Source organism: Poeciliopsis prolifica, unplaced genomic scaffold (genome assembly GCF_027474105.1).
Source record: "Poeciliopsis prolifica strain line A6 unplaced genomic scaffold, Auburn_PproV2 SCAFFOLD150, whole genome shotgun sequence".
Lineage (NCBI taxonomy): Eukaryota > Metazoa > Chordata > Actinopteri > Cyprinodontiformes > Poeciliidae > Poeciliopsis > Poeciliopsis prolifica.
The window spans coordinates 159649-180836 of record NW_026562525.1 but is presented as its reverse complement, the minus strand read 5'-3'; the positions used below and the strand labels follow the sequence as shown (position 1 = coordinate 180836).

The window sequence follows — 21188 nt, the reverse complement described above, 5'->3', positions numbered from 1 at the left end:
AAAATCCAACATAACTAAATAAGTGTAGAAATTAATTATTTATATATGGTTTTGTTTCCTTAAATATTTATTTATCGGTTCGTATTAAAATACTTTTTGCCATAGACATGCTGTAAAGCCATTGTGATACACAATTCATCCATGGGGTGGCAATAATTCATCACAGAAGAAGAAGAAGTAGTAGAAGAAGAATCTTCCAAATGAGATGCTAACGGTGTTAGCTTATCTTTGTCTGGCGTCATTTTGGGTCCCGTTGTGGCGTTTGAGCTGAATTTATGGGTTTCGATAATCAAAATGTCTTCAGTAAGTTGTAAGGAAGAGATTAGTGACGACGAATTAACTCATGTCGAAGAAACATCCACGGAGCTCAATGAAATAATCGTAAAGTCCGAGGAAGAGATCGGTGGCGAGCGCAGATTGCTGGATGTCAACCGGATACCCCAGATTATCGTCCACCAAATAGGTATGAAACACCAGGAGTTCAGACCTTTACCTGATGAGAAAAATGAACTGCAAACTGATTCGGTTTGCAGTTCATTTTTAATGTTTACGTATTACAGACCAGTCACGTAAGTTTAATGGCGTTATCCATTTCATTTCGTCCACACCGTTTCTTGTTTACCAGGTTTTGCCTTTTCTTAAGTCAATCTTCAAACCGTTTTTCATTAGTGGTCTAACAAGCCAACGGTCGCCCTGGGCTGAAATTAAGCGCCGCTCATATGCGGTGTATTACGGCGTTAGAGCTCTTTGGGGCAGGTGTTTGCGATCTGTTAGTTATAAACATCCATCAGAGAGGAGTCTCACGTTTCATTTGGTTCTTTTTAATTTAACCAAAATTCTAAGAATATTTTCTCAGAATTTTGTCTTTTATTTTATTTATTTATTTATTTATTTATTTATTTATTTATTTTACTCTTGGGGCAAATCTTCCACACATATATATAAAATAAAATTCAGGTATAACAACAGCATGCAGGTTCACACTAAGACATAAAAAAAACTATTAAAACATATCAAATGTAAAAAAAAAAACCATTGAGAATATACTGTAAGTAATTATGAGATTATAACTTGAACAATACTGCACAACTGTGCAAGGAATGTGCAGCTGAGTAAGTTTACTTAAATTCGTAATGGTAATTTGTAGTTGTGCATCATGATTAACTGCTTGGTTGCACTGATCTTACCTGGTTGCATTACAGGACAAGTGGCTGACAGAACCAGACCATTGAGCTACTGTTTACATTCACTGAGTTGTAAACAGTGAATGTTTGACACAGCTGCCAGCGGTTGCTGCTGAGTTATTGAATGAAGCATAACACGTGTCTCTGTTGTCAGCTCAGCCCCATAATATTGTGCTGATTTTTTTAAGTGCTTTTATTTTACTTGGTTAATAACTGTGGTGGAAAATCACTAAGTTAACATCTGCTGATCATGTTATATTAAATGCCTTTTAATATAACACTCTTTGGGTGACCTGTACAGGGTTGGAAGTTGTTTTCTACAGCTGCAAGGGAACCAGACTGTCGCCCCTTGTTTTGAATTCCTTACTTTGGTATAAAACCTGTATTGACTCTGCTCAGCAGAGCTTTTCACCCAGACCTGCTTCATTATTGATTGTCACACAAGCTCTCTATATTGTGCACAACCAAACACCTGACAGTGTTTGGTTAAAAAAAAAATCCACAATATAAGCTATTTTCTTTTCTGTTTGCTTCTTCAGATTCACAGCATTATGTTGAGAAGGAGGAGGTTCTCATTGGCCAGCAGCTTGGGGACCAGGAGAGGATCCTCCCAGTGGACCAGGAGGAACCAGAACCCTTGCAGATCAAAGAAGAACTGAATGAGCTACAACATCCAGAGATTAAAGAGGAAGAGGATGAACTCTGCGTCAGTCATGATGAAGCACGTTTTGAGCTGAAGCAGGAGACTGAGACCGTTATGGTGACTCTTTGTAATGAGGAAAAATACCACATTGAACTAGAACCAAACTGGAACCAGGTCATCTCTCAGGATCCGTCTGAACCTGAGATCCAGCATCAGAAAGGAAGCAGTGATGAAGAATCAGAATTAGAGACAGATGAAGAAGAGCAAATTCAAAGCAAGAGATGCCAACATAATAACAGTATCTGTTCTTGTGAAATTTGTGCTGAATTTACTCCTCACAATAGTCTTTTGTCTCAAAGCATTGAAAATCACACAAAGGAAAATTCTTTCTCATGTCCGACTTGCGGAAAAAGTTTTTCTCAGAAACGTTGTTTGACCAACCATGCGAGAGTTCACACCGGTGAAAAGCCTTTCTCATGTTCAATTTGTGGAAAAGGTTTTACTAAAAAAACTCATTTAACTCATCACTCCACAACTCACACAGATGAGAAGCCTTTTTCATGCTTGACCTGTGGGAAAACATTTAGGTTCAAAAGCAGTTTGAATATACACGTCAGAATCCACACAGGCGAGAAGCCGTTCCCGTGTGTGACTTGTGGAAAAAGCTTTAATCAGAAAGGTAATTTGATTTATCACATGAGAATCCACACAGGTGAGATGCCATTCTCCTGTAGCATCTGTGGAAAGGGTTTCACTCAAAGAAGTCAGTTACAACTACACATGAGAAGCCACACAGGTGAAAAGCCTTTCTCATGTGTGACCTGTGGAAAAAGTTACAGTCAAAAAGGAAATTTAACTTGTCACTTGAGAACTCACACAGGAGAGAAGCCCTTTCCATGTCTGACCTGTGGAAAAAGTTTCACCATCAAAAGTCTTTTAAACAAACACCTCCGAACTCACACAGGTGAAAGACCTTTCTCCTGTTTGACCTGTGGTAAAAGTTTTCTTCAAAAGACTCATTTAACGGATCACATGAGGATTCACACTGGTGATAGGCCTTTTTTGTGTATGACTTGTGGAAAAGGGTTCCTTCAAAGAACTCATTTAACAGATCACATGAGAATTCACACGGGTGAGAAGCCTTTCTCATGCAACATGTGTAATAAAACGTTTAGCCTAAAAAGTAATTTGAATTTACACATGAAAACTCACACAGAGTAGAAGTCTTCCAAAAAAAAAAAAAAACATTCAAACAAAACTGGAAATATCTGTAATAAAACACACAGATTTGCACATATGTATGCAAAATTATGGAAACACCTCACCATCTCTAGACTTAGAAAAAGTCTAAACCTGACTTGGATAGGATAAACTGTTCTTATAATGATTTCCAATGCAGTGTTTATAAATATGAAGAAGTTGCAATGGAATGTATATAGCAGTTTTGTAAAGCTATGCCAATTTATTATGTTGAATTGATGTTTTTGAAGTTACTATGTGTTGTTGTGCATGTAGTTGAGCATACTGGGAAATTCGATTGTCTTTTTTGTGTTATTACATTTGCAGGAGACAAATGGAAAAGTCCATTTTCATCCAGGTACAAACAGAAAAATCACAGTTTTCATTTCTGTTTAGAGCCAGAGTGCAAACAGACAAAGAATCTGGCATGACCGAGAATCTTTGCCCAATCAAGTCTACAAGCAAGTTTAATGAATTACATTGATTTACTTTTTCCTTTAATAAATTGAAATGTGTTTTTTATACTGTAATAAGGTTATCTCATTCCAGCTGTAGTGGCTGCTATTTCGTTCTGTTTAAAGCCACTATATAGTTCAACAAGCCTTGGTTTTCTCTCCTTTGTTTACATCCATTAGCTTAGCTCTGAGCTTGACGTGTTTCTGTTCCACAGTATGCTCTTGTGCATCTCTTAGTGAATTAAAGAAGTACTTCTAAAAATCCACACAAGATCGACTTTACTTTTTTTGAGCAGATGATACAAATGATTCTTTAATCATTCATCAAGAAAGAGCCAATGAAAACCCGACACATTCAAATTTCTTTGCCTAAAATCAAAACAGCATTTTACGGATTTTCAATTACGTCCATTAGGTGGCGCTTTTCTACAAAAACATAAATTGAAAACTTAGTATTAAGAAAATATCTAAATATGCAAAAGGCATTCACAATGATAAACAATGTCACAAACTGACGTTTTTGGCTTTTTCACCAGCGTTAAAATTATTTTGATGATCTGAAGCTGTTGAAGTTTGACGAAAGTGCAAAAACAAAACCGTGTCTATATACTTATATTTCAAAAGTGTGTACATTGAGAAAAAAGTGTAGACAAATTAAATTCCTCCCATGAGCAATAAAAATGATATTTCTTTTTTAAAAATAAGGGCATAAAAAGTGAAGTGGGATCTGTAACAGGAAAAAATGGAGTCTGTAAAATATGTTAAGAATAAAAGTACTTACTAAATATAAAGAAAATAATGATTTTCTATGATCAAGTTGTTATGGTCTGGCTCTAATACCATAACAAATTAAAGGAAGCAACGCATGGGATAACTTAAAATAGGATTTATTTAACAAAAATCATAGCTGGTTGGAGAGGAAAGGGAAAAAAGAGGAGAAGTGGACAGACAGAAAGAAAAGGGCTGGGCTGATGAGAAAAAGGTGGTGCATTTTATGCTCATCTGATGTCATTCATGGAGACACTGGCCAGCTGCCTCCACTTCCAATCAGCACCAATGAGAATATCTGGAGCAAGGGTGCTAAACCCCAAAGGACTAGCCTTGGGCCGTAACACCCCCCCTCTTCAAAACAGGGTCCCTACTGGAACCCTGGGCAACCTATGTATCAACATCTGAAAAAAATAGAAAAACAAGTTTAAATACACTCACGATATCTCAGACAAGCTGAGATGAAACAGAAACAGATCCTTTTATATCCCATGTCCAAGTCGACAACTGGTACCATGAAGTGACTCAGACAGGTAAAAGGGAAAAAAAGTTACTGACTTTGCGCTCTTGACAAAGCATCTGCGATGACATTATCCTTTCCCTTGATATGACGAATATCTAAAGAAAATGACTGCAGAAACAACGACCATCTCACAAGTCTCTGATTTGGGCATCGAAAAGAGTTCAAAAAGGTCAGAGGATTGTGATCTGTAAAGACAGTTAAAGGACCTGAGCCCACATAAACCTCAAAATGTTGTAATGACCAAATAAGAGCATCTATGACTGAATAATTCAGTTGATGTCTATTAAACTTCCTAGAGAAAAAACTCACAGGTCTCTCAATCAAAAAGTCATCCATTTGCAAAAGGACTCCCCTGCACCAACATGACTGGCATCAACCTGTAGTTTAAAAGACTTATTCATATCTGGAGCCAACAAAACAGGAGAATCACATAGCATCCTCTTCACATCTTCAAAAGCCTGCTGACAGACAGAGGACCAGCTGTATTTCACATTACTTTTCAAAAGATCTGTCAGAGGTGCAACCACCTTCGAAAAGTTTCTGCAGAAGGCTCTATAATACCCAACTAAACCCAAGAATTTCATGAAAAAATACCAATAAATTGCCCAAGCGCTCGCACCACAGACTTTGCAGTAAGTGTGTGCAATGGATAGGCTGCTGGATACCTGGTACTTTGGCACATAACTGTCAAAAGATACTTAGCACCCAAACGTGAAGGTGGAAGAGGACCCACACAGTCAATTATTAAGTGCTCAAATGGTTTACCAATAGTTGGAATAGGATACAGTGGTGCCCGGTTTATGACTTGATTGGGTTTACCAGTCAACTGACAGGTGTGACACCTGTCACACCTGTGACAGGTGTCACACCTGTCATATATTACAAGTTTTGATATATGAAGCAATATCTTTTTTCAGCCGCGGCCAAAAAAAAACTTCTCAAAATGCGGTCATAGGTTTTTCTGACTCCCATGTGTCCGGACTTATCATGGGATACCTGCAAAACCAAGTCACGCAATTTCAAAGGCACCACAACCTGATAAACTGGCTGCCCAATAACATCGTCACCACATGGCATCCACTTCCTTAACAGTACCTCGTTCTCAACAAAGTGGCCATGAGCATGGTTCTGCATCTCCTCAGCAGGTAATGCAGACTGAAACAAATGCTGTATTGTGGGGTCAGATCTTTGCTCCTGTCCCAAATCACTCTGTGAAATAGAAAAAGGAATATTAGACCAACAAAAAGAGGACGTCTGTGTATCTTTTTCAAAGTTTTCATCCTGATGATCATCACTGGATGCTTTCATTGCTCGTGTCACAGCACATGCTTGGAAAACTTCTGGGTGTGATTTTTCACTGAAACAATAACTGGAGATTCTGGTTTATCAGGCCAGACTTTCCCTCCAGCTATATGGTTCCCCAATATAACTGTGACACCAACCACAGGTAGCGCAGGTCTAACACCCATCCTTACTTCTCCTTCAAACAACTCCGAATGAAGCATAAGCTTATGTACTGGAACACAAAACACAGACATGCCCATACCCAACACAGGTATTGATAATCCAGTGTCAGACTCATCTGAAAAAGACAACACTGATGCCAGAATGAATGAATCGTATGCACCAGTATCTCTTAAAATGGTAACTGGTACCCTGACGTCACTTCCAATTAAAGAAACTTCTCCTTCCATAAGAAATGGTTTATAAGAACTCAAATCAGGTTTTCCGGCAAATGGCACTTCAGTCATTTTGTTAGAAACATTTAAAACTGATGCAGCAAGTGCTGCTGGTTTAACCTGATTTCCATTTTTATTTTTAGATTTCAACAAAGCACAGTCTTTCTTCCAGTGACCCTTTCTGTGACAATAATTACAAATTTTGTCCGGCTCACGGATACTACGGTCTGAAAAAAACCCTCCAGAACGTGTTGAACGCCAGTTTGGAGCACTCATCCCATCTGTGTGTTCTCCACCAGTATCTTTATGTGTCAAGACAAAATCATCTGCCAACACTGCAGCTTCTGATACAGTTTTTACCTTCTGTTGATTAATGTACATTGCAATGCCTTGAGAAACAGAGTTCTTAAATTGTTCAAGAACCATTAAATTACAGAGGTCACCAAGTGTTTTAACCTCAGAGGAAGAGCACCAACGATTGAAATGAATCTCCAGATCCCTTGCAAACTCTACATAAGTTTTGTCACCTTTTTTCCAGTTTCTAAACTTCTGCCTGTATGCTTCAGGGACTAATTCATACGCTTTCAGCATTGCGGCTTTAACCTTGGCATAATTCTGGCCATCATTTAAGCTCAACATAGCAAAAGCTTCCTGAGCACGACCAACCAAAACACACTGAAGCAAAACTATGCGGTCTGAATCAGACCAGTCTCTTGTCTCTGCAACCCTTTCAAACAAAGTGAAAAAAGTTTCAACATCTTTTTCACTAAACTTAGGCACCAAACACAAGTCACTTAAAATGTCAGAGGCCTTACATTTTGAGTCCATAACACAAGATTCCACAGACAATTTCACTTCTTTCATCAGATGTAATTTCTCACTTTCCAAATTTATTTTTGCCAATTCAGTTTCCTGTCTTAGTTTTTCCAAAGCAAGAACCTTATCCAAATCTGCTTGCTGTCGTAAATTCTCCAAAGCCAACTCCTTTTCCTTCTCCAGTTGCATTCTTAATCTTAACATCTCTTTTTGTTGTTCAAAATCCAAAAGTTTAGGCTTTACAACCTCTGAATCCAACTCTTCATTGAAGGCAAAGACAAAACGCCCATTTCAATTAAGTTTTCCCTTAAAATTGCTTTAACATTTTCTTTCAACCGTTTATCACCAACACTTATTTTATAGTGCTCAGCAATTTTTACTAATTGTTCTCTTGAACACAAATCCAGAAATCCTGCTGATGGATTTTTATTAAAATCTTCAACAGACATAATTAAGTTCTTAATAAGAAAACTGTTTTTCAAAATTTAAAGTAAATTGCTGACAATCTGTGCAACACAAAAAAACCAACCTGAACTTCCCCTCTAACTGCCTATCAGAAACTAACTACTGTAGCTCAACTTCAGAGATCTGGGACAGTGGGTACTTATGCATTAATTCCAGTAGAGTGGAAAAAAGCGACCAGAAAACTGGCAAACCCCCCAATACTATGGCAGTGACCCTGAGACAAATGCTCCAACCATATGACCTCACACTACTATTTTTGAGCACATGAATCCCAAAGGGGAGACACGCTGAGGCCTAAAGGAGAATCAGATCAGTCATACTTAATTGCACAAACCAGTCAACAATCACACTTACTATTTGAGTCATCAGATGAAATGAAAGCAAACCCCAAACCAGAAAAAGCAGAGAAAAAGAAAAACATTTCTCTCAGATTAACTCAAGATTCCCACACTAATTTCCCAATTAAATTAATAAACAAAACTTACTAACAAAAAAGAAAACTGTCATGCCAAACTATAACATAAATTTGGATGAGCCCCCAATTTGTTATGGTCTGGCTCTAATACCATAACAAATTAAAGGAAGCAACGCATGGGATAACTTAAAATAGGATTTATTTAACAAAAATCATAGCTGGTTGGAGAGGAAAGGGAAAAAAGAGGAGAAGTGGACAGACAGAAAGAAAAGGGATGGGCTGATGAGAAAATTTTATGCTCAAAATTTTATGCTCATCTGATGTCATTGATGGAGACACTGGCCAGCTGCCTCCACTTCCAATCAGCACCAATGAGAATATCTGGAGCAAGGGTGCTAAACCCCAAAGGAATAGCCTTGGGCCGTAACAAAGTTTTTAGGAAAATTTTGTTAGAAATCAATTAATTAATTAAATAAATAAAACACATTGGGTTGTATGGATGTGAATTTGAATATGTCTTTATCAATGGTGTACATCACAGTAAAACCACTAGTTTTAAATCCCGGATTTTAAATTATTTAATTTCCGAAGCGAAAATGGCTATTTATATCACTCGACGGGACAGAATGCAGGCTGGACATCAACTTGACGCTGCGGCTCTGTGGACGGTCAACATCAAAGCCAGGTTGAGGTTGGAGTTTTGTTTCCACAGAGTCACTGGGAATTTGTCGGGTTTTTTAGACTTGTGGGTTTTTCAAAATGTACTGTGCACCATTTCAGACCAGAAGGTATTAATTTATAACAAATTGTTATCGTGAATATGTCTATTTACTTATGTATTTATTAGTGCCTTGACTTGAGGAAATAATGTAATAATTGGGTTTATTGTATGATACACGGTTTGTTAAAAATCAATCAAAATCAAAAATCTTCGAATGTTTCTTCTTCTTCTTCTTCTCCTTTACATTGTAACAGGCATTTGCATCCATTGCTCTTGCACTACTGCCACCTATTGGATCCTCATTTAAAAAACTGTGAATGCTTCTTATTCTATTTATTTCATCATCCCACCTAATTTTCCAAATCTTTTTGCTTCCTCTCCAAACTATACTTTTGCCTTCATATTTAAATCACTTTACTGGCATATCAACAACTTCTTGTTTAATAGCCTCCTTAGCCAACCTATCTGCTCTTTCATTACCCAAAATACCCACATGAGCAGGAATCCAAAATTATATTACATTTTTATTTTGTTCACATATTGTTATGAACAGCCATAACCTCAGTTCATCTCTTTTGCTCTTTGTCTTCTTCTTTGGGGTTTTATGACTAACTGCATTCATGTCATTGCATTACTGCCACCTTGTGGATCCTACGATCATCACATCTACAGATTTTTCTCAGTGCCACTTCTCGTGGCAGAACGTGAAATGTTTTCCTCGTAATAGAAAAGAGCAGAAAAAACAAAAATACAACTAAGACAAAAGACACACAGAATTACTGAAGACAATAATAATCAACCAAACTTTAAAAAATCAAGAACAATCAATGAGTGATTTCATAAAGTTTTTAAAATGGATTTTTTATATAATCATCAAAGAAAATGTAAAATCAGTGCATAACAACACATTGTATTTTTGATAATAAGTCTATTAAGAAAAACATCATCCATCCCTCACACTTTGTCTATACAGAATAGAATAATACAAATCAATCCCTCAAGTCCAATCTTGTGAGAATGTTCTGGAAGGGAGTCCATGTCCAGTCAAACTCTGTTAATGCATGAAATTAGTCACAATGGACCACAATGTCTCTTCATCTATCAGCATCAGTACTGGCTCTCCTCAGGGCTCTGAGCTGAGCCCTCTGCTCTTCACATTGTACAAACACAACATACAGTTTGATATAAACAGTATATAAGTACAATAACATACAGTTTATCATTATTGTTGGATGGTTGCACAACGTCCATATGATCACATTTAACAAATACAACAATTTTCAGCTTTATAGACATGAAACCCCTCCAGTCCTTAATTCTAGTAGTTAACTAAATTAATCCTATAGTGAACCTCAACATAGAACAAGTATGGAAAATACTTCTACAGCTTTTCACCAGTGTGAATCCTCATGTGCTGAGTTAAACAAAGTTTATGTCTAAAACTTTTTCCACAGTTCCCACATGAAAACGGCTTTTCACCAGTGTGAATCCTCATGTGCTGAGTTAAATGCTGTTTTTGACTAAAACTTTTTCCACAGTTCCCACATGAAAACGGCTTTTCACCAGTGTGAATCCTCATGTGCAGAGTTAAATACTCTTTTCGACTAAAACTTTTTCCACAGTTCTCACATGAAAATGGCTTTTCACCAGTGTGAATCCTCATGTGCAGAGTTAAATGCTGTTTTTGTCTAAAACTTTTTCCACAGTTCCCACAATAAAACGGCTTTTCACCAGTGTGAATCCTCATGTGCTTAGTTAAACTCTGTTTTTCACTAAAACTTTTTCCACAGTTCACACATGAAAACGGCTTTTCACCAGTGTGAATCATCATGTGCTGAGTTAAATGCTGTTTTTGTCTAAAACTTTTTCCACAGTTCACACATGAAAACGGCTTTTCACCAGAGTGAATCATCATGTGCTGAGTTAAATACTGTTTACGACTAAAACTTTTTCCAAAGTTCACACATGAAAACGGTTTTTCACCCTTATGAATTCTGATATGATCACTGACAGCATATTTAGCTGTCAATTGTTTTTTACAGATGACACCTGACAAAGGTTTTCTTCTGTCCTGATGTTGGTTCTCAGTTTCATCAGGCTTTTCTAACATGTCTTGGTTTCTGTTTGGTTCTGATTCAGTTTGGTATGTTTGCTTATCAACAGGAACCACCATGCAGGTATCAGTCTCCTGTTTTAATGCAATCTGTTCTTCACCCTGACTGCAGTAAACTTCTTTCTCTTCCTCTTTTATCTGCAGGTGTTCTAGATCCTTCTGTTCTTCTTTTATCTGATGATCTTCTGGCTCTTCCTGTTCTTGTTTCACCTGCAGAGGTTCTAACTCCTCCTGGTCCAGAGTGGATCTCCTCTCCTGGTTATAAACGTTACATTTCAGGGAATCTGGATAAGCAAACACAGAAAAGAGAAATTGTTAACTTTACTGAAGTAAATAGGAGAAATTGTTCACAGTTTAAGACAGAAATGAAAAAAATAACATTTGAAAATTCAACAGCGTAGACAGAGATATACATCAGTCGACAAATCCAGCTGACATTTGGAGAATTCTCAAATGAACTGATAAAAAAAATATATTTTATTTATTACAAAATTAAACGTTGTAGGGATTATTGTTAGTATTTAATAGTAAACTGTATGATTTCAATATATTATTTTTTATTACTTTGAATAATAGTTAAATGTAATTTTTGTATACTTTAAATCTTTGGGGTTGAGTTATAAACATGAGTTTATTTGTAGGTTAATAGTTGTTTAGTTTTTGTTCCTTTATTATTTGCTTTTCTAAGCTAGACAGAAAGAACTGTGGGTCCATTTGCTGAAAGTATAGAGGCTTGGAAGTGACGTCACTGCGTGTGACGTTTACGTCGCTGGACGCCATCTTGTATGGCAACATACCAAAACAAACATTTTTTGATGGTTTTATCACGTTTCCACTGTATCTTCCTCTTCCATAATGCTGAAAAGCAGTTTGAAACAAAGTGGGCTATATTGTGAAAAGCTTCTCCCAGAAGCCCCAAAAAAACGCTACATGTAAAAAATATCTAAAATTAGACAAATCAACCCGTTAGAAATACGGAGTTGGAGCAGAGACCCTGATCATCCTCTAATAACAAGATAGAAAGACTTTGAATTAATTTGGATTTACACATGTACAATGAAAGAAAATCCAGTTGGAAAAGTGCAATTAAAGTATGAAATATGTACAATATAAACCTAAATATGCAACTGCTGGAGATTGTTGGCAATATAAGTTTGGTTATATTCATTATAGAAACACTTAACCTTTGTGCATATGAAATATTAGATGTAGCATGAATATTTTTAGTAGATTTTAACTTAGGTAAATTTGGATAAAGATTCAAAGTAAAACAACTGCTGACTTTCTGAACTTAGATAAATCACTAAAGAGGGCCTTCAGAAAGGGAGTGTTGTACCAGCGGATAGAAAGCAGATGTTGAGGGGGTCTGCCTGTTCACAAGATGAGTCAAATTCTTTGGTGTTTGTTTAGGAGTTCAGTAAAACACTAAAACCTTTAGAAAACAATTCTTCTAGAACTATGATCAAATGTATTAAGATATTTCTTTTAAGTATTAACAGCATGTTCTGAACTAGTGAGTGTTTATCCATATTAATTTGCATGCATCTTAGATTACTAAAATAGAACATGATTAGGAAACTAAAAGTTTTAGAAGTAAAATATTTCAGGTATTCTAAAAGAGTTTTTTCTAAAAGAAGATAATCCTGCAACGTTTAGATCCAAACTCACAGTTATCAGCTGACACCAGATTTCTGTGTCAGTGTGTTTATAACAGGAATCAGTTTCTGAGGTCTTGCTGAAGCATAAATTTTGGTCTGGAATGTTTAAAGGAGGACTGGTACGGGAAGACCCTGTTTGAGAATGACCTTTGTTCTCTCCATATATTTGCTTTTGGGTTTGAACAGGTCTCAAAGAAGGTAATAAAATTAACTTTAAACAGTCCTACAAGGGGAGGACACAACTTCAAATGCATATTTTTAAATTAAGGGAATACACCTCCTTATAAAATGTCTGTTTTGCAGCAAAAAAAAAAAAATAAATAAATAAAATTTCTTTGTTTGCAGCGTGAGAGCAATTCCCAAGAATGCATTTTTGTGTCTCCTATTGTGTTTTCCTTTCCAACTTGTTGCAGGTAATTGTATGTTTTGTTATGTGTTTGGACTTCTTGATAATCTGAGTGTAATGCTGATGTAACATTCTATATGCATTCAATTCACTGAAAATCTCTAGATATGTCTGAAGTTTGATGTTGAATGGTTGTTCTCTGTGCTTTCCACTGTGCATGCAGAGTTCCTGGATCTGGGAGACTAGAGGAAAATTAACGAGCCAAGTAAATTTTATTCCTCCAAGTTCAACAAGATGCATCAGCATCTCTCGCGATAAGCGAGTTAGAAAACGGATGCATGGAAACCAAACACACAAATAGTGTTGCACTCACGAAACAGACTCTTCTTCAGTTTCGGCAACTTTATTTGCACATGATGTGTGTATTTGTTTTGGGGCTGCCGTTGTTATGCCGAGAATTGCATCCCCTGTCGCGGGAGCGCGCATCGCTCTAAACTCTCGCATATTGATGAGTAAACGGGCTGAAATCCGACCGAAGGAAACTTTTAAAGATATTCGTAACATTATCACGTTTATTAATCATGTAAGCGCTAAAATTGTGGGTTTTATTTCGCAAATTAATTAAAATAAACAGATTTTTTCACGTTTATTGAGCCATATTTGTCGAACGTTTTTCAGTGTCTGATGAACAAGTTCTCCGCAGCTGCTTTGAAATTCCAAGATTTTTCTTTTAACACCATAATAGCTTAAAACTTTACAATTACGTAGAACATTTTATATCACGCTTAGCTGTCTAGTGTATTAATGTAGGGGAGATGCATTTTAATTTCTGAGCCTGCTAATATTTGCATCCCCTGTCTATTGTCCTGTTCAAGTGTCATTATGTAGAAAAAATATAATTTCCAAGTTAGCAGGGGATGCAATTTTTGGCAATATGGATTTCTAGCTTGCCAAAATTTGCATCCCCTCTACTTTCATCAAATATTGTTGATATGACATTAAATTAATACCAGTAGTTCATGGAACTACTCTGGTCATGTAGAAAAACGTATTTCAGTCTTAATTCTTTATTTCTCCAAATTAGCAGGGGATGCAATTTTTGGCAACATGGATTTTCAGCTTGCCAAAAATTGCCGGAAAATGCATCCCCCTGCTAACTTGGAGAAACACAGAGTTGAGAGTGAAAAAACTTTTTCTACATCACCAGAGTAGCTCTAAGAACTGCTGGTATGAGTTTCATGACAACTCTATCATATTTGATGAAAGTAGAGGGGATGCAGATTTTGGCAAGCTAGAAATCCATATTGCCAAAAATTGCATCCCCTGCTAACTTGGAAATTATATTTTTTCTACATAATGTCACTTGTTCCCTGAGTTACCGCTATAAGTTTCATATGAACAGGACAATAGACAGGGGATGCAAATATTAGCAGGCTCAGAAATTAAAATGCATCTCCCCTACATTAATACACTAGACAGCTAAGCGTGATATAAAATGTTCTACGTAATTGGGCCTCGGTTTTGTAAAGTTTTTAAGCTATTATGGTGTTAAAAGAAAAATCTTGGAATTTCAAAGCAGCTGCGGAGAACTTGTTCATCAGACACTGAAGAACGTTCGACAAATATGGCTCAGTAAACGTGAAAAAAAATCAGTGTTTATTTTAATTAATTTGCGAAATAAAACCCACAATTTTAGCGCTTACATGATTAATAGACTTGATAATGTTACGAATATCTTTAAAAGTTTCCTCTTCGGTCGGATTTCAGCCCGTTTACTCATCAATATGCGAGAGTTTAGAGCGATGCGCGCTCCCGCGACAGGGGATGCATTTCTCGGCATAACACCCGTTACAAAGTCCCTTCTTCCAGAGCTACAACGTTTTAACTGACTACTGACACTACTTCCACTACACAACGAAACACTGACGCAGCACAAAGCTCAGATTGTGAGAAACTCCATTTTCTCTCCATAAATCAGCCATTCTCATTGTGATGTCTGCGTTCATTTACCTGCTAACAAAACATTTCTCCGGGAAAAGAGCGTTTACTAAATGATCCTCATGCAGAAAGATGCAGACATTTAGACCTTAACCTGCATCCAAACGCTGCTGTTTCCTACCTATTCGGTGTAAGATGATCTGGGGAGTCCGGGAGAAATCAAGCAGTCTGCGCTGATCATCCATCTCTTCCTCCGACTGGACGATGATTTCTTTAAACTGTCAATGTTTCTTCAAACTTGTATTCACTAAAACTCTCCAACATTCAACGAAACAGACCAGGCGCCATCTTCTGTTTCTTCTACTTCGTCTGCTGCTTCTTCTTATTTTCTATTATGGAGGATCGTAAGAAACTTTAAGGTGCATACCGCCACCTACTGTACACGAGTGTGTAGCAAAGGTATTTTACGTCAGTCAGATTCTATTTTTTAATTTTGTAGATAAATAAATAATGCTTTCCTTAATATGCAAATATCCATTATATTCCCATCATTTCCCAGTATTTCTTTCAAACTCTATTCTTGATCTGACCTTCCAACTATTCTTCTCAATTTCTCACTTTCACTTTCATGTTTTACAGTTCATCAACACATGTTCTACATTTTCTTTCTCTCCACATTCTTCATACATATCATTATTTTTCTTCCCTATTAAATATAAAGTATCATTTAAATATGTATGCCCTACTCTTAATCTAATAATTATTTGTTCCCTTCTATTTCACTCCTTAATATTTCTACTAAATATTGACTTCTTTATTTGATATAATTTCCTTCCTTTCTTATCTTCATTCCACCTCTTTTTTTTTTTTTTTACCATATATGCATTTCTTTATTCTTAATAATTGATTTTCCTTCCCCTTTTCCAATAGATACCTATTGGAAAAGGGGAAGGAAAATCGCCTTTAGATCAGGCAATCGTTATTGCCTGATCTAAAGCCCTTTTTGCTAATTTATCTGCCCTTTCATTGCTTTTTACACCTTCATGTGCTGATACCCAACAGAACCGAATATCAATGCCACCTCTATATAATCCAAATGAGCTATGTTGAATTTCAAGTACCAGACCTTTCCTATTATTTCCTTTTCCCTGAGTACTCTTTTCTGCTGCAGCTTATTCTATTACTAGAAAAAGATTTTAGGTTCTGCAAAAAGAACTGGCACTTTATGAGAAATCTTTAGCTGTGATGATCGTAGGATCCACAAGGTGGCGGTAATGCGATGACATGAATGAACGACAATCATAAAACTCCAAAGAAGAAGAACCAAAAGAAGATGGCGCCAGGTCTGTTTTGTTGAATGTTTCTCAAATAAATATGCCCAGTCCAGCTTAAACGCCTGGTCTTTTTCGTTGAATATTGGAGACTTTTAGTGAAAAAAAGTTTGAAGCAACATTGACAGAGTTTAAAGAAATCATCGTCCAGTCGGAGGAAGAGATGGATGATCAGCGCAGACTGCTTGATTTCTCCCGGACTCCCCAGATCATCTTACACCGAATAGGTAGGAAACAGCAGCGTTTGGATGCAGGTTAAGGTCTAAATGTCTGCACCTTTCTGCATGAGGATCATTTTAGTAAACGCTCTTTTCCCGGATAAATGTTTTGTTAGCAGGTAAATGAACGCAGACATCACAATGAGAATGGCTGATTTATGGAGAGAAAATGGAGTTTCTGATGCATCTCCGGCAGTTGCATATTTAGGTTTATATTGTACATATTTCACACTTTAGTTGCACTTTTCCAACTGGATTTTCTTTCATTGTACATGTGTAAATCCAAATTAATTCAAAGTCTTTCTATCTTGTTATTAGAGGATGATCAGGGTCTCTGCTCCAACTCTTTATTTCTAACGGGTCGATTTGTCCAAGTTTAGATATTTTTTCCATGTAGCGTTTTTTTGGGGCTTCTGGGAGAAGCTTTTCGCAATATAGCCCACTTTGTTTCAAACTGCTTTTCAGCATTATGGAAGAGGAAGATACAGCGGAAACGCGATAAAACCATCAGAAAAGGTTTGTTTTGGTATGTGGCCATACAAGATGGCGTCCAGGGACGTAAACGTCACACGCAGTGACGTCACTTCCAAGCCTCTATACTTTCTGAAAATGGACCCACAGTTCTTCCTGTCTAACTTAGAAAAGCAAATAATAAAGGAACAAAAACTAAACAACTATTAACCTACAAATAAACTGATGTTTATAACTCAACCCCAAAGATTTAAAGTGTACAAAAATTTGATATAACTGTTATTCAAAGTAACAAAATATATATATATATATATATATATATATATATATATATATTATATTTTTATATATATATATATATTTTTTTTTTTTTTTTAATCAGTTCATTTGAGAATTCTCCAGATGTCAGCTGGATTTGTCGACTGATGTGTATCTCTGTCTACGCTGTTAAATTTTTAATGTTTTTTTGTTCATTTCTGTCTTAAACTGTGAACAATTTCTCCTATTTACTTCAAAAAAAGTTAACAATTACTTTTTTTCTGTGGTTGCTCATTCAGATTTCCTCAAGTGTAACGTTTATAACCAGGAGAGGAGATCCACTCTGGACCAGGAGGAGTTAGAACCTCTGCAGGTGAAACAAGAACAGGAAGAGCCAGAAGATCATCAGATAAAAGAAGAACAGGAGGATCTAGAACACCTGCAGATAAAAGTGGAAGAGAAAGAAGTTTACTGCAGTCATGGTGAAGAACTGATTGAATTAAAACAGGAGACTGATACCTGCATGGTGGTTCCTGTTGATGAGCAAACATACCAAACTGAATCAGAACCAAACAGGAACCAAGACATCTTAAAAAAGCCTGATGAAACTGAGAACAAAAATCAGAAAAGAAGAAAATCTTTCTCTTGTGTCATCTGTAAAAAGCGTATGACTTGCAAATCCATTTTTGATGCTCACATGAGAACTCATATGGGTGAAAAACCTTTTTCATGTGGGAACTGTAGAAAATGTTTTAGTCAGAAACAGGGTTTAACTGAGCACATGAGGATTCACACTGGTGAAAAGCCGTTTTCATGTGTGAACTGTGGAAAAACTTTTAGACGTAAAAAGCTTTTAACTCAGCACATGATGATTCACTCTGGTGAAAAGCCGTTTTCATGTGGGAACTGTGGAAAAAGTTTTAATCGAAAAGAGTATTTAACTCGGCACATGAGGATTCACACTGGTGAAAACCCGTTTTCATGTGTGAACTGTGGAAAAAAGTTTAGACATAAAAAGCTTTTAACTCAGCACATGATGATTCACTCTGGTGAAAAGCCCTTTTCATGTGGGAACTGTGGAAAAAGTTTTACTCTGAAACGGGGTTTAACTCGGCACATGATAATTCACTCTGGTGAAAAGCCGTTTTCATGTGTGACCTGTGGAAAAAGTTTTCGTGAAAAACAGGCATTAACTCAGCATATGATGATTCACACTGGTGAAAAGCCGTTTTCATGTGTGACCTGTGGAAAAAAGTTTAGAAATAAAAAGCTTTTAACTCAGCACATGATGATTCACACTGGTGAAAAGCCGTTTTCATGTGTGAACTGTGGAAAAAGTTTTAGTCATAAACAGAATTTAACTCGGCACATGATGATTCACACTGGTGAAAAGCCGTTTTCATGTGGGAACTGTGGAAAAAGTTTTAGATCTAAAAGGACTTTAACTGAGCACATGAGGATTCACACTGGTGAAAAGCCGTTTTCATGTGTGAACTGTGGAAAAAGTTTTAGACATAAAATGCTTTTAACTCTGCACATGAGGATTCACTCTGGTGAAAAGCCGTTTTCATGTGTGACCTGTGGAAAAAGTTTTCGTGAAAAACAGGCATTAACTCAGCATATGATGATTCACACTGGTGAAAAGCCGTTTTCATGTGGAAACTGTGGAAAAAGTTTTAGACATAAAAAGCTTTTAACTCAGCACATGAGGATTCACACTGGTGAAAAGCCGTTTTCATGTGTGAATTGTGGAAAAAGTTTTAGTCGTAAACAGTATTTAACTCAGCACATGAAGATTCACACTGGTGAAAAGCCGTTTTCATGTGGGAACTGTGGAAAAAGTTTTAGACATAAAAAGCTTTTAACTCAGCACATGATGATTCACACTGGAGATAAGCCATAGAAGTAGTTTCCATACTTGTCCTATGCTGAGGTTCACTATAAAATTGATTTGGTTAAAAAACTAGAATGAAAGACTGGAGGAGTTTCATGTCTATAAAGCTGAAAACTGTTGTATTTGTTGTATTTTCCTTCAGAGATGCTTTTTTTTTGTCATGTTATGTATCAATAAACAATAATGATAAACTTTATGTTATTGTATTAACATGCTGTTTATGTCAAACTGTATGTTGTGTGTGTGCAATGTGAAGAGCAGAGGGCTCAGCTCAGAGCCCTGAGGAGAGCCAGTACTGATGCTGATAGATGAAGAGACATTGTGGTCCATTGTGACAATTTTTTTTTTTTTGAACATTCTTTATTTAACAATATTGTGAATCCAACATATATGCATATGCACATTTATACATGGGCTTCCATAATACCACAAGAGAAAGAAAGAAAGAAAGAAAAAAAATAAAATAAAAGGGGTCAGCAAACAGTTAAATCCATTTCAGCAATATATATACCATACAGAAGGCCTCGTCACATGACAGGGAAGTGTACATATCCAGTGTATTCCATTAAGAAAGAGAGATATACAAAGGGCGCTGACACATCTTTTTATAGCCCATTGACACCTTTACCCATGTGGCCATCCAAAGTGGGAAATAGCTGGGGTCCATATACTCAGAAAGATGTCCATTTTTACATGAAGTTTTGCTGTTATCTTTTCCATTATATACACATTCTTCAATCTTTCTTTCCATTGTTGAAGGGTGGGAGGTAAGGGCTTTAGCCAGGAAAGAGTCATTTTCCTTGCTATCAGTAACAGAATCTGTAATAACTGGGCTTCCTTTTTATCTTCTCTTAAGGTCAAACCCAGTATATAATGCAGTGGGTTCAGTGGTAATGTAAACTTAAATATTTTTTGATTTCTGTCTGAACCCCCTGCCAGAATGGAATCAGCACTGGGCAGTCCCAAAAAATGTGAGTGTAATCCCCAATCTGATTACAGCCCCTCCAGCACAAATTTTGTGGCTTTTCTGTCATATCTTGAAATACTGAAAGGTGTTTTGAAGAACCTCATTTTTAATTTCCAGTCAAATTCCTTCCATCCTGGTCTGTGGGTGATCTTAAAACTTTGTACACAGATCTCCTCCCACTCCTCATCTTCAATAACAATATTCATTTCTAGTTCCCACTTTTGCTTTATGTCTGTAGAATTGTCAGAGAAATGCATCTGTAAATGTTTCTATACATTAGATACAATCTTCCTCTTATTATGGTCCTCTACACATTTTATCAGGAATATTTCTACGGGCGATGTATTTTGTTTCAAGGTAGGCCATTCTTTGTGCGATAAAAGGTAATCCCTTAATTGTAGGTACTTATAGAAATCTTTTGAGCATAGTCCATATTTATTTTGTAACTCAGACCAAGGCCACCTTTTTCTCTTAGGCTTAACAATAATTTCTGTATGATTCTTGGTTTCCTCCTTTGCCAAATAAAGTTATTAATAATTTTATCAAAAATTTTAAAAGTGGAGGCAGGTATCCAAATCGGGAGTGCCTGGAATAGGTACATTAATCGTGGGAGCACATTCATTCTCACTGTTTCTATTCTGCCCAGGAGGGACAGAGGGAGAATCTCCCATCTAGCCAAGTCTGATTTTATTTGTGTGATTAATCTGCTATAATTTCCATTAAATAGTTGCGAGTTTTGTGGTGTAATCATCACACCTAAATATTTGAATCCCCTCTTGGACCAGTTAAAGGTGACCTCTTTATCTAAACCAGTCGGCCATTTCCCCACCAGCATCATAGCTTCTGACTTGGTTTTGTTAACTTTATAGCCTGAGATTTCTCCAAAATCTTTTAAACAAGTCATAAGCCAAGGTATTGAGCTCTGAGGATTAGAAATATACAAAATAATGTCATCCGCATAAAGCGAAATTTTATGGGTGACTCCACCTGCTGTTATTCCATAAATTCTAGAATCTGTCCGTATTATTTCTGCCAGGGGCTCGATACTAATGGCAAATAGTAGAGTCGAGAGGGGACATCCTTGCC

At 36.7% G+C, this 21188-nt stretch overlaps 2 protein-coding genes across 2 annotated transcripts; one reads left to right on the top strand and one right to left on the bottom strand.

The window, feature by feature from the left end:
* Nucleotides 1–207: 207 nt before the first annotated feature.
* Nucleotides 208–19331, top strand: LOC129355888 (zinc finger protein 568-like). Its single transcript, XM_055025506.1, has 5 exons — nt 208–463; nt 1724–3044; nt 3394–3424; nt 16386–16521; nt 17541–19331. Exons 1-5 carry the CDS (start codon nt 295–297, stop codon nt 19142–19144), a joined length of 3261 nt encoding a protein of 1086 aa, XP_054881481.1. The 5' UTR covers nt 208–294; the 3' UTR covers nt 19145–19331.
* Nucleotides 9474–15317, bottom strand: LOC129355914 (gastrula zinc finger protein XlCGF8.2DB-like). The gene is made up of 2 exons (XM_055025560.1): nt 15145–15317; nt 9474–11305 (listed from the first exon to the last, which is right to left on the bottom strand). The coding sequence occupies exons 1-2, from the start codon at nt 15206–15208 to the stop codon at nt 10290–10292; spliced, it is 1080 nt and encodes a 359-aa protein (XP_054881535.1). The 5' UTR covers nt 15209–15317; the 3' UTR covers nt 9474–10289.
* Nucleotides 19332–21188: the final 1857 nt, after the last annotated feature.

Coding starts and splice junctions, on each gene's coding strand:
- LOC129355888 (XM_055025506.1), top strand. CDS start 295: ATGTCTTCAGTAAGTTGTAAGGAAGAGATTAGTGACGACGAATTAACT. Junction 3,045..3,393: donor CACATGAAAACTCACACAGA/GTAGAAGTCTTC, acceptor TTACATTTGCAG/GAGACAAATGGAAAAGTCCA. Junction 16,522..17,540: donor GATCATCTTACACCGAATAG/GTAGGAAACAGC, acceptor TTGCTCATTCAG/ATTTCCTCAAGTGTAACGTT.
- LOC129355914 (XM_055025560.1), bottom strand. CDS start 15,208: ATGGATGATCAGCGCAGACTGCTTGATTTCTCCCGGACTCCCCAGATC. Junction 11,306..15,144: donor GATCATCTTACACCGAATAG/GTAGGAAACAGC, acceptor TTGCTTATCCAG/ATTCCCTGAAATGTAACGTT.